This window comes from Rhinopithecus roxellana, chromosome 8 (genome assembly GCF_007565055.1).
Source record: "Rhinopithecus roxellana isolate Shanxi Qingling chromosome 8, ASM756505v1, whole genome shotgun sequence".
Taxonomy (NCBI): domain Eukaryota; kingdom Metazoa; phylum Chordata; class Mammalia; order Primates; family Cercopithecidae; genus Rhinopithecus; species Rhinopithecus roxellana.
The window spans coordinates 41,375,280-41,387,969 of record NC_044556.1 but is presented as its reverse complement, the minus strand read 5'-3'; the positions used below and the strand labels follow the sequence as shown (position 1 = coordinate 41,387,969).

At 43.4% G+C, this 12,690-nt stretch overlaps 1 protein-coding gene across 5 annotated transcripts in view; it reads right to left on the bottom strand.

Annotated features, from left to right (window-relative positions):
• The window catches only part of GON4L (gon-4 like), a 100,179-nt gene that overhangs the window by 24,712 nt on the left and 62,777 nt on the right, over positions 1–12,690 (bottom strand). For all 5 annotated transcript variants that reach the window (XM_030937134.1, XM_030937133.1, XM_030937135.1 and 2 more), the window contains exons 14-18: positions 11,617–11,720; positions 4,962–5,160; positions 4,044–4,130; positions 2,656–2,827; positions 679–823 (exon numbers count right to left, since the gene is read on the bottom strand). In XM_030937134.1, coding sequence (XP_030792994.1) covers positions 679–823; positions 2,656–2,827; positions 4,044–4,130; positions 4,962–5,160; positions 11,617–11,720 — 707 coding nt within the window. The remainder of the gene's footprint in view (positions 1–678; positions 824–2,655; positions 2,828–4,043; positions 4,131–4,961; positions 5,161–11,616; positions 11,721–12,690) is intronic.

The window sequence follows — 12,690 nt, the reverse complement described above, 5'->3', positions numbered from 1 at the left end:
CCCTCTAACAACATAATCGTGGTTGCATATATACATATGTGCTGATAACAGTGTGGCAATACACACAAACAGCCATAAAAATGTTCATAATCTGGTGGGTGTGGTGGCTCACGCCTATAATCCCAGCACTTTGGGAGGCCAAGGTGGGAGGATGCCTTGAGTCCAGGAGATTGAAAGATGCCTGGATAACACAGAGAGACCCTCATCTGCACACACAAAAAAATGAGCCATGTATGGTGGCACACGCCTGTGGTCCCAGCTGCTCCGTGGAGGCTGAGGTGCAAGGATCACTTGATCTCAGGAGTTCAAGGCTGCAGTGAGCTGTGATTGCCTGGGTGACAGAGTAAGATCCTGTCTCTACATAAATAAATAACATAAAATAAAATAAAAGTGAACCTCCCGCCTTGGCCTTTCAAAGTGTTGGGACTACAGGTGGGAGAAACCATGACCGGTCTAAAATGCTTTAAAAATGTGTGTGACATTCCCCCAAAAAGCAGTTATTTGGCACTGCTAAAACAAGCATGTTCTAGAAGGCTCTGCTTATCTATACTGCTCTTCCTTTTGTCTTTTGTGTCCATGTTTTATTATACAAATCTTACTTCCCCTAAACTCCTCAAAGGAACTATGTCTTCTCCTTGGGATATTCTGCTGTTTTGATCCCCCAGAGTAAACACTTACTTGTCCTCAGCCTTGGTGAAGACGATCTTATCCTGGGGATTCTTTGCCTTCAGGGAACACACTGGAAGTAACTCTGGATACATGAAAACCTTGCTTGTGGCCAGGATCCAAGCCACTTGCTTTGGCAAACAGGGAAATTCATTGGCTATAAGAAAATAAATCTCAGATAAATCAACTTCTAAGACAAAAGAGGGCTTCAAAAAGCCTGTGAATGCATTTTTGCATTTAGGTAGAGCTGTCCTTATCTAACTGGATTTCCCTCCCATCTGCCCACCACTCCCCAAAGAGTTTCCACAGTCTTTCTTAAGCTAACATTATATCTAAAGGGAGTCCCATTCAATGGCAATAAAAGTTGACTCTTATTCTTTCTTACGTGGAACACTTTATTCACTAAGTAAAACAAACACTTAAAAAGCACCTAGTAATAAAAGGTGCTGGCAATAGTGTATGCTCAAAAAAAATGTTTTACCTCCTTCCCCTCTTAAATCCTCAAAGGATAAGAGACCTTCAACAATGTTTTCTTTCTTCCAGAATAAGATTCCAACTTCTTTAATCTCCCTCACAAATCTGGTATTCCAAATTTTACTTTTATTTGATTCTTACTTAACTTTCATTAAGTTCTCCCAGATTCCTTCTGAGGTTGGGAACAAAAGAACCACAAAAGGAATGAGACAATTCAGTCTCATTCATTTCTCTCTCCCTCTCTCAGCCTCTCACTTTCAGGAACTTCTGCAATTCTAAAGACAAAACTACTATATCCGTATTTCTCTTTCCATAAGTGTTATTTTTATATCCCCAGAAGAAAGCAACAGGTCAACAGATGTGTAAGATATTATTATAATTTGGTGTTAAATCAAGTTTTCATTACCATTTCATATCAGTTAATACAGCTATTAAAGTAGTTTGGGATCTGTGTCTACGATATAATACACTTAAATACAACTATATTCAACTTAACGATAAGACTCAGAGATTTAAAATACAATCCAAAGACAAACACAAATCCAGAACAAACCACAACTAATTTGCTAAATGAGGAAACAAATCAGAAGCAAATATTTGGCTTAAGTATATAGCAAATATTTTCTCAAAAAATACTAAACCAAAGCAAGGTAGAATCTAAACCTGCAAATTTCTTTATAATACTGAACACGGCAAATGTATAATCTCTAAGTTATGCGTAACTCCCAAGTCAACATTTCATTCAGAATGGAGATATCACTTACGCTGCAGTCAGTATGGTAAATAAAGTTAGTTGATTTTTTTTTTTTTTTTTGAGATGCAGTCTCGCTCTGTCGTCCAGGCTGGAGGGCAATGACGCGATCTCGACTCACTGCAACCTCTGCCTCCTGGGTTCAAGCAATTTTCCTGCCTCAGCCTCCCGAGTAGCTGGGACTACAGGCGCGTGCCCCTACGGCTGGCTAATTTTTGTATTTTTAGTAGAGACGGGATTTCACTGTGCGAGCCAGGATGGTCTCAATCTCCTGACCTTGTGTTCCCCGACTCGGCCTCCCAAAGTACTAGGATTATAGGCGTGAGCCACAGCAGGGCCTTAGTTGAAGACAGTAGAAAGCTAAACATGACCAAACTTAATGAAGACAGTAAAAAGCTAAACATGACCAAACTTTACCACCTGACTTACATCTTTACCAGGCCCCAGTTTATCTTGATTTGACTCCTAATACTTACCCCTCATATTGCTGTAGTCAAATTCTTAGCACTGAGCTTCAGATCTCTACCTCCCATATTCCTATACTGTCCACTGCCTCCATGCCTTACCCAGGCCCAGAGATTATCATGTAATTCTAGAACTTGGATAATGAGTATGAAGGGAGGATAAAATAGAGAAGGAAGAAATTACAAATGTCCTGTGTCCTCCATTCCTAGGCAAGTATCCTAGGAAGTTATCTATGGGATAAGATTCCCACCACCTCTCACCGCAAGTAAAAACTTAAAGCTGACACATCTGTCTCCTACCAGTCTTCTTGACAGTTTTATGAGGGCTGCAGTCAATGCTGACATGTGTGCTGAAGTCTTCAATAAGCTGCATAGCTCCCATCAAGTTACAGGGTTGGAACAGGGTCTGAAACTTGGGGTTGTACTGATGGTGAAGGGCGATGGAGCTTTGAGCAAAGGTTCCCAGCTCTTTCTGGGAAAACAGGACACAAGGAAGATCTAAGACAATTCCAGACAATTAATACCAGTAGCTTTTAGAATCTAAATGAGAAGCTGACCTTCCTACTACAGGATAAAAACAGGTAAAAATCATCATAAAGTCTTTCACAATAAACTACTCTGTTAAGATTACACCTGAGTTCCCAGATATTCAGGGATTGTATTCTTGGTTTACTTTTAGACTTAGTGAGAAACACTAAGGAATATACGGTCTAGTTCCCGAACTAGAATGAAGATTATGAAGAATAAGAATTCATTTTTTTTTTTTTTTGAGATGGAGTCTCGCTCTGTCGCCCAGGCTGGAGTGTAGTGGTACGATCTTGACTCACTGAAGTCTCCACTTCCCAGGCTCAAGCGATTCTTCTGCATCCACCTCCCAAGTAGCTGGGATTAATTATAGGCGCCCTCCACCATGCCCAGCTATTTTTTGTATTTTAAGTAGAGACCGGATTTCACCATGTTGGTCAAGCTGTTCTCGAACTCCTGACCTCAAGCGATCCAGCCACTTCAGCCTACCAAGGTGCTGAGATTACAGGCATGAGTCACTGCACCCAGCCAAGAATTAGGACTATTACTTTTATTTTATTATTTATTTTGAGACCGGGTCTCACTCTGCCGCCCAGGTTGGAGTGCAGAGGCATGATCTCAGCTCACTGCAACCCCTACCTCCCAGGCTCAAGCTATCCTTCCATCTCTGCCTCCCAAGTAGCTGAGACTACAGGTACGCACCACATCTGGCTAATTTTTGTATTTTGTAGAGACGGGCTTTCGGCATGTTGCCCCAGCTGGTCTCGAACTACTGGGGTCACGCAATCTGCCTGCTTTGGCCTCTCAAAGTGCTGGGATTACAGGGATAGCCACCGTGCCCAGTCTCAACATCTGTAAAAGGAACAGTGGTACCAAAAAACCTAAGAAGTTAGGTTGGATCTAAAGATGAGGAGGATTCAAAAAAAATATCAGAAGGACAGTACTAAGAAAATTGAATATACTCCTTGTCCTTCCATGGAAATCAGTGGCTTATGTTCTCTCAGCAAACACAGGAAGCCTTAACAGAAAGTAGGCAAAGCAATCAAAAATACCCAAGAGAGAAGAATAAATATAGATTATGATCAGTGAATAACTGTGAGAAATAACCTGCCAACCTAATTTCACACTCTAGTCTTTAGAGTTAGGGAAATTTGAAAACTTACAAGAAATATCCTGGTGGTACTGGCCTCCGGACTGAGATTGGGGTTGCAGGTGGCAAGAAGGTGGATTTGGGTCAAGAGCTGAACGTGCTGGGGATGGAAAGAAAATAATGAAGTGACATGTTACCACATTGTCATTTCAGGAACCCAGAGAGATTTTTTTTTTTTCTTCTTGGAGACAGGATCTCTGTCATCGAGGCTGCTGTGCAGTGATGCAATCATGGCTCCACGCCCTCTCAACCTCCTGTGCTCAAGCAATCCTCCCACCTCAGCCTCCTGAGTAGCTGGGACCACAGGTGCATGGCACCATGCCTGGCTAATGTATTTTTATTTTTTGTAGAGACAGGGTCGCACTATGTTGCCCAGGTTGCTCTTGAACTCCCTGGCTCAAGCAATCCTCCCACTTCAGTCTCCCAAAGTGCTGGGTTTACAGGTGTGAGTCACCATAACCCAGCCCCCAGACAGACAATAATCAAGATGTTTGCAACTTTATCCCATATATTTTGCTTTCTGAAAGGAGTATGAGAACAACATAGAATCTTGGCATAAATCTCTCAGACATGTTCCCTTGAACAAAATGACAGAACCAGAAGAAGCTTAACCTGAATCCAGAGGGACTGAAATTAGAAAAAGGAAAAAAAAACCTACTTCTCACAGTAAAGGTTGTTAAATTTCAGAACAGATTACTAAGGACTCTTCGAAATCTGTATTTCTGAATACCATTAGTGTCCTTGTACGCTGTCTTCCTTGAGCCATAGGGCATGAACATGATGACTTCTCGAGCTCCTAATGATGTGAAGATACTATGGTTTTAGCAGGTGGTAAGGTAACTATCTCTGACTTTTACAAAGCTGTTAATTTCTGGCCTCAGAGTTAGGCCTTGGTATAATCCAATATTAACACGACCAAGAAAAGTCTTACCTGCTGCATCTGCTGCTGGAGTCTCTTCCTCTGTGCTGGGTCCAGAATCAGAGTCTGATGAACTTTCTCACTCTGGGGTTTAACCTTCTCTACTTCCTGCAGCTGTTTGGCTGAAGATTTCTTCATCTTCAGCTGTTCAAATAGCTCCTTCACTGTCCGATGTTGTTCATTTAGCAAGTTGGCCAGTGGTTCCTCAAACCTATTCCCAACAGGGAGATGACTGAATCGGAGTGTTTCCCTAGGTTCACAACACATCTAATTTGTTCCAATGATGAGCAAAGAGCCTGAACAATTTTCACTGCCTTCAAATCTGACAACTCACTTTAGTCAACAATCAAACTCTCAGCCTTATACAAATCTTTTCCCAAAGTAGTTAGCATGCATCAAATATGATGAATCTATATTACATTCCATCCCATTCCTCTACAATTCCTCTTCTAAATAATATACAAATAAAGAAAAAATCGAAACGCTAGGAACAGAGAAATATATGGGTAAGAAAGCAGCCAAGGAGCTGGTGGGAACTCATCATTCTCATTTCTTCCCTCATTTACTTGTTATTCCCATCCCAGGTTCAGCTTGTCCCATTTCCCTATCCACTCAGGCTGCACTGCCTTGCATCTTTTTTTCAAAATTTAATTTTTTTTTTTTTTTTTTTTTTTGTGACACAGTCTCGCTCTGTCGCCCAGGCTGGAGTGCAGTGGCGTGATCTCAGCTCACTGCAACCTCTGCCTCCCGGGTTCAAGTGATTCTCCTGCCTCACCCTCTCAAGTAGCTGGGACTATAGGCATGTGCCACCACGCCCAGCTAATTTTTTGTGTTTTTAGTAGAGATGGGGTTTCACTGTGTTAGCCAGGACAGTCTCTATCTCCTGACCTCATGATCCACTCATCTCAGCTTCCCAAAGTGCTGGGATTACAGGCGTAAGCCACCACGGCTGGCCCTCAAAATTTTAAGTTTCGGAATACATGTGCAGGACATGCAGGTTTGTTACATAGGTAAACGTGTGCCTTGGTGTTTTGCTGCACCTATCAACCCATCACCTTGGTATTAAGCCCAGCTGCATTAGCAGTTTATCCTGATCCTCTCCCTTCCCGCACTCCCCCAACAGGCCCCAGTGTGTGTTGTTCCCCACCCTGCGTCCATGTGTTCTCATTGTTTAGTTCCTACTTGTAAGTGAGAACATGCGGTATTGTTTTTCTGTTCTTATGTTAGTTTGCTGATGGCTTCACCTCCATCCATGTCCCTGAAAGGGAAGTGATATCATACCTTTTTATGGCTGTATAGTATTCCATGGTGGAATACTACATTTTCTTATTTATCTATTGCTATAATATTGGGGATTCCTTGAAATATGAGAACCTGCTTGTTGTAGCTACATAAACAGATTTTTTTTTCTTTTGAGACGAAGTCTCGCTCGGATGCCAAGCTGGAGTACAGTGGCATGATCTCGGCTCACTGCAACCTCCACCTCCCTGGTTCAAGTGATTCTCTTGCCTCCTCGCGAGTAGCTGGGACTATAGGCATGCACCACCACGCTCCAGCTAATTTTTGTATTTTTAGTAGAGACGGGGTTTCACCATGTTGGCCAGGATGGTCTCAATCTCTTGACCTCATGATCCACCTGCCTCGGCCTCCCAAAGTGGTGGGATTACAGGTGTGAGCCACCACGCCCGGCCAAAAGATCTTATCCTGACTGCATAGGGTATCAGCACATTCTTAATTACTTAAGTATCTTATTCTCTTTTTACTTCAGAACTGACATGCTAGGTTTTTGAAAAAAGTCTCTCAGGAGGGTAGGGGTGGGAAGTTAGGGTTTGGAATCTTAGAAGAGGAATTTATTTGCTTGTTTATTTATTTATTTATTTTTTGAAATGGAGTCTTGCTCTGTTGCCCAGGCTGGAGTGCAGTGGCATGATCTCAGCTCACTGCAACCTCTGCCTCCCGGGTTCAAGTGATTCTCCTGCCTCAGCCTCCTGAGTAGCTGGGATTACAGGCATGCATCACCACGGCCAGCTAATCTTTGTATTTTTTGTAGAGACAAGGTTTCACCACGTTAGCCAGGCTAGTCTCGAACGACTGGCCTCAAGTGATCCACCCACCTCGAACTCCCAAATTGCTGGGATTACAGGCGGGAGCCACTGCACTCAGCCAGGAGGAGGAATTTAAAGGGCTAAAGGAAAATACCTTCATGGAGAGCAGTAGGGTAATATTTGAACTAACCACTCAGTTCTATTCATGTGAACTACCACTACTTATTTTAGTATATCCTTTTCCTGCTTCATGCTGGAAGATTTTTGACTTGTTTAAGAAAGCAAGGCTTGCCAGTCAGAATGACAATTATTAAAAGGTCAAGAAACAGTCGGGCGTTGTGGCTCCCGCCTATAATCCCAGCAATTTGGGAGGCCAAGGCTGGTGGATCACTTGAGATCAGTGGTTCAAGACTAGCCTGGCTAACATGGTGAAAGCCTGTCTCTACGAAAAAATACAAAAATTAGCTGGCTGTGGTGGTGCGTGCCTATAATCCCAGCTACTCGCGAGGCTGAGGCAGGAGAATCACCTGAACCCAGGAGGCAAAGGTTGCAGTGAGCCGAGATTGCGCCACTGCACTTCAGCCTGGGCAACACAGTATGACTCTGTTCCAAAAAAATAAAATTAAATTAAACAAATAAATTCCTCTTCTAAGGTTCCTAACTCTAACTTCCCACCCCTACCCTCCCGAGAGACTGTTTCCAGGGCTGAAGCAAAAATGGAAAAATCCAGCATGACAGTTCTGAAATAAAAGGAGAATAAGATACTTAAATGATTAAGCACGTGCTGATACCCTATGCAATCAGGATAAGACCTGTTGATGTAGCTACAACAAGCAGGTTATCATATTTCAAGTAATCTCCAATATTACAGCAATAGATAAATAAGTGTTTTCAATAGTTAATTTTAAAAAGTTATCATTTGGCCGGGCGCGGTGGCTCAAGCCTGTAATCCCAGCACTTTGGGAGGCCGAGGCGGGCGGATCACAAGGTCAGGAGATTGAGACCATCTTGGCTAACATGGTGAAACCCCGTCTCTACTAAAAATACAAAAAATTAGCCGGGCGTGGTGGCGGGCGCCTGTAGTCCCAGCTACTCGGAGGCTGAGGCGGGAGAATGGCATGAACCCAGGAGGCGGAGCTTGCAGTGAGCTGAGATCGCGCCACTGCACTCCAGCCTGGGCGACACAGTCAGACTCCGTCTCAAAAAAAAAAAAAAAAAAGTTATCATTTATCTATTGGGGATAAAAATTATGCTTTTATAGTATTTACTGTGGGTTTGGGCAGTGCAGGGTAAAAACCTAAAGCCTGTGGGACTGTCTTATACAATCTTCCGAGAACTGAAAACCTGATCACCTGCACTACTACCACTAAAGGAACAGAAGCCCAGAAGCATAAAAAAGTAGGTAATAGAAACATAGCCTGCACGTAGTTGTATTTATTATTATTATTATTATTATTGTTATTATTATTTTTTTTTTGAGATGGAGTTTCGTTCCTGTTGCCTAGGCTGGAGTGCAATGGAGCGGTCTTGCCTCACTGCAACCCCTGCCTCCCAGGTTCAAGCGATTCTCCTGCCTCGGCCTCCCAAGTAGCGGGGATTACAGGCACCTGCCAACACCTCCGACTAATTTTTTTTTTTTTTTTTTTTTTTTTTTTTTTTTTTTTTTGAGACGGAGTCTCGCTCTGTCGCCCGGGCTGAGAGTGCAGTAGCCGGATCTCAGCTCACTGCAAGCTCCGCCCCCTGGATTCACGCCATTCTCCTGCCTCAGCCTCCCGAGTAGCTGGGACTACAGGCACCTGCCACCTCGTCCGGCTAGTTTTTTGTATTTTTTAGTAGAGACGGGGTTTCACCGTGTTAGCCAGGATGGTCTCGATCTCCTGACCTCGTGATCCGCCCGTCTCGGCCTCCCAAAGTGCTGGGATTACAGGCTTGAGCCACCGCGCCCGGCCTTTTTTTTTGCATTTTTAGTAGAGACAGGGTTTTGCCATGTTGGCCAGGCTGGTCTCAAACTGCTGACCTCAGGTGATATGCCCGCTTCGACATCCCAAAGTGCTGGGATTACAGGCGCGAGCCACTGCGCCCGACCTATAATTTTTTTTTTTTTTCCTTTCTTTCTTTTTTGAGACGGAGTCTCTTTCTGTCTCCCAGGACGGAGTGCAGTGGCGTGATGTTGGCTCATTGCAAATTCTGCCTCCTGGGTTCAAGCGATTCTCCTGCCTCAGCCTCCTGAGTAGCTGGGATTACAGGAGTGCACTACCATGCCTGGCTAATTTTTATATTTTTAGTAGAGACGGGGTTTCACCATGTTGGTCAGGCTGGTCTCAAACTCCTGACCTCGTGATTTGACCGCCCTGGCCTCCCAAAGTGCTGGAATTACTGGTGTGAGCCACCACATCCGGCCTATTATTATTTTTTGAGAGGCAGTTTCACTCTGTCGCCCAGGCTGGAGTGCAGTGGCACAATCTCGGCTCAGTGCAACCTCTGCCTCCCAGGTTCAAGCATTTCTCCTGCCTCAGCCTCCCAAGTAGCTGGGATTACAGGCACGTGCCACCACACCCAGCTAATTTTTGTATTTTTAGTAGAGATGGGGTTTTACCATGTTGACCAGGCTGGTCTGGAACTCCTGACCTCAGGTGATTTGCCCACCTCAGCCTCCCAAAGTGCTGGGATTACAGGTGTGAGTCACCACACGTGGTCTTGCACCTGGTTTTAATAAATATTACTTGGATAACTGATAAGGGAGGCACAGATAACTCACTTTCCCAGGGTTTTTGTTTTGTTCTTTTTTTTCTCTCTCTTCTTTATTGTGTTTTAAGATGTTTTTACTATCTATGGACTTACAGAATCCAGGATGCTTTATTGAGTCAAAGATTATAACAGGTTTGCATTTGCAACCGAAAGAAAAGCAGCAACTGCCCAAGTACAGTCACGTGCCAGATAATGTTTCAGTCAACAATGAACCACATATTCAGAGGTAGCTCCATAAGATTATTGTATCTTTTCTATGTTTACATACATACGTATTTACCACTGTGTTACAACTGCCTACAGTATTCAGCAGAATAACATGCTATACAGGTTTGTGGCCTGGGAGCAATACGTTATACCGTATAGCCTAGGTATGCTGTAGGCTAAACCATCAAGGTTTATCCAAGTGCTTTCTACATTTACACAATGATGAAATCGTTTAATGATAACATTTCACAGAATGTATCACCATGAGATGATATATGACTATTCTACTGAATACCAGAAGGTAACTGAATTCTAACAGGAGTTTTAAATTATTTCTATACTTTACAAATTTTATTTATTTTATTTTTTTGAGACAGAGTCTCTCTCTGACACGCAGGCTGTCATCTTGGCTCACTGCAACCTCCGCTTTCCAGGTTCAAGCGATTCTCCTGCCTCAGCCTCCCGAGTAGCTGGGATTACAGACACCCGCCACCATGCCTGACTAATTTTTGTATTTTTAGTAGAGATGTGGTTTCACCATGTTGGCCAGACTGGTCTCGACTCCTGACCTGAGGTGATCCCCCCGCCTCAGCCTCCCAAAGTGCTGGGATTACAGGCGTGAGCCACTGCACCCGGCCTATACTTCCCAAATTTTAGGAAGTTACAAAGAGTTGATCAGCGGAACCAAAACATGTTTATAGATCAAATCCCATTATATGTTCCCATGATGAATGGTTCCATTCATAGCAGAATGGAATTTTGTTCTATGAGCTGTAACTTAAAATAATGGGTCAAATACTGACTTAGCAATCTTGAGGTTTTTGATGTAGTTGTATTGTTATATTTGTTGTAATGGAGAATTACTGGTATTTCTAGTTTTTACACATTGGTTGGCATATCTTATCTTTTTTCACTAAACTGGAAAATCCCTAAAGGTCTAGCTTTCAGATAGATCCCAAGCTTTCTACTTGGGTAGTAATGCTGTTAGGACACATGACTAATTAAGAGGGTCTATTCTCTTTGCTTAGTTCCACTTACGGCACAAAATGCATCCTGATCTCTAGCCATCCATCTAATGACTATATGCTGCTACTCGCAATGGATAACAATAGAATAAAGTGCAGATGCAAATCCACTAGAAAATGAGGAAAAAATTAAAGCCTCTACTTTCTGGATGCTGTAACACAAGTGCCAACTTCAGGCAAAAAGGTCAGCACATACGTTTCAGACTCCTTACTGCAGGTGCTTCAGGGTTTGCTCCACTAATGCCTAGGTGACTAACAAAGTTTCAGTCACATTTAGCAGATATTAATGGCACATAAAAAGAACGAAAGGGACAGACTCGATATTACAATATGGGGTAGTTTGTGTGTCTGGCCACATAAATTCCTACATACCTCTCCAGCACCACTCACCTGGAGAAGTGGATATGGATGCCAGCTACTGTTTTTTCTCCCTTCCCAAACAGATACAGCTGGGCCTATAGCTGCACTGCCCCATACCAAGGAGACTTCACTTGACACCTAACTCCTGACAGGGCTCTGCATCCTTACCTCAGTAACAGAAGCTGGTTGGGTATGAAAAATTGTTAACTGCAACTTCTGAAAACCTTTTCAGAAATAAACTTTTCCTCTATTCCAAATCTCAAGGTCTTTCAACTAGCCTACCGTAGAGCTTGAGGAGTGTTAAAGTTAGGTCGAGGCTCAGCGACACGCTCCTCCTCTTCTGGGCCATCATCTTCCATGTTGGAGAATCCCATCTCATCTTGGAACTGTGGGCAAAGGGAGGGTTTTCCTGGGGAATAGGTCTCAAATGTTGCTCCAGTATTGGGAAGGAAGAGTGAAAACTACAGATTACAAGACTTTAATAACGCTGGCACCCAGAAAGAGCCAATGTCAGAACCTTCTCACTTCAGGACTCCCACAAACCCACACTTAGGATGGCTATTATGCCAAGAAAGAAGTCGTTCAACCAGTCAACTCATAACAGTAAGGACAGAGCATGGATAACTCAAAATTATCAATCTCTCTTTTTTTTTTTTTTTTTTTTGAGACGGAGTCTTGCAGTCTTGCTCTATCGCCCAGGCTGGAGTGCAGTGGCACAATCTGGGCTTACTGCAACCTCTGCCTCCCAGATTCAAGTGATTTTCCTGCCTCAGCCTCTGCAGTAACCGTGACTGCAGGTGCCTGCCACCATGCCTAATTTTTGTACTTTTAGTAGAGACAGGGCTTCATCATGTTGGCCAGGCTGGTCTCAAACTCCTGACCTCAGATGATCCACCTGCTGTGGCCTCCCAAAGTGCTGGGATTATAGGCATGAGCCACCACACCCAGCCTCAAAATGATCAATATCTTAAAGAGAAATACCTTTTGAGACAAATTTATGAAAAAGGTAATTATTTGTGCACAAAGTAGTTTAAAACTAGTTGACAATCTTTAAGGACACACCAAATGACAGTAGGGGAAGTCATCAAAAATTTTCCAGGGGCCAGGCGTGCTGGCTCATACCTATAATTCCAGCACTTTGGGAGGTCCAAGGCAGGAAAACTGCTTGAGCCCAGAAGTTCCATAACAGCCTGGGCAATGTGGTAAGACCCTGTCTCTACAAATAAAATAATTAGCTGGGTGTGTTGGTATGTCCCAGCTACTCAGGAGGCTTAGACAGAGGACTGCTTAAGCCTAGAAGGTCAAGGCTGCTGTGAGCCGTAATTTCACCACTGCACTTTAGCTTCGGTGACAGAG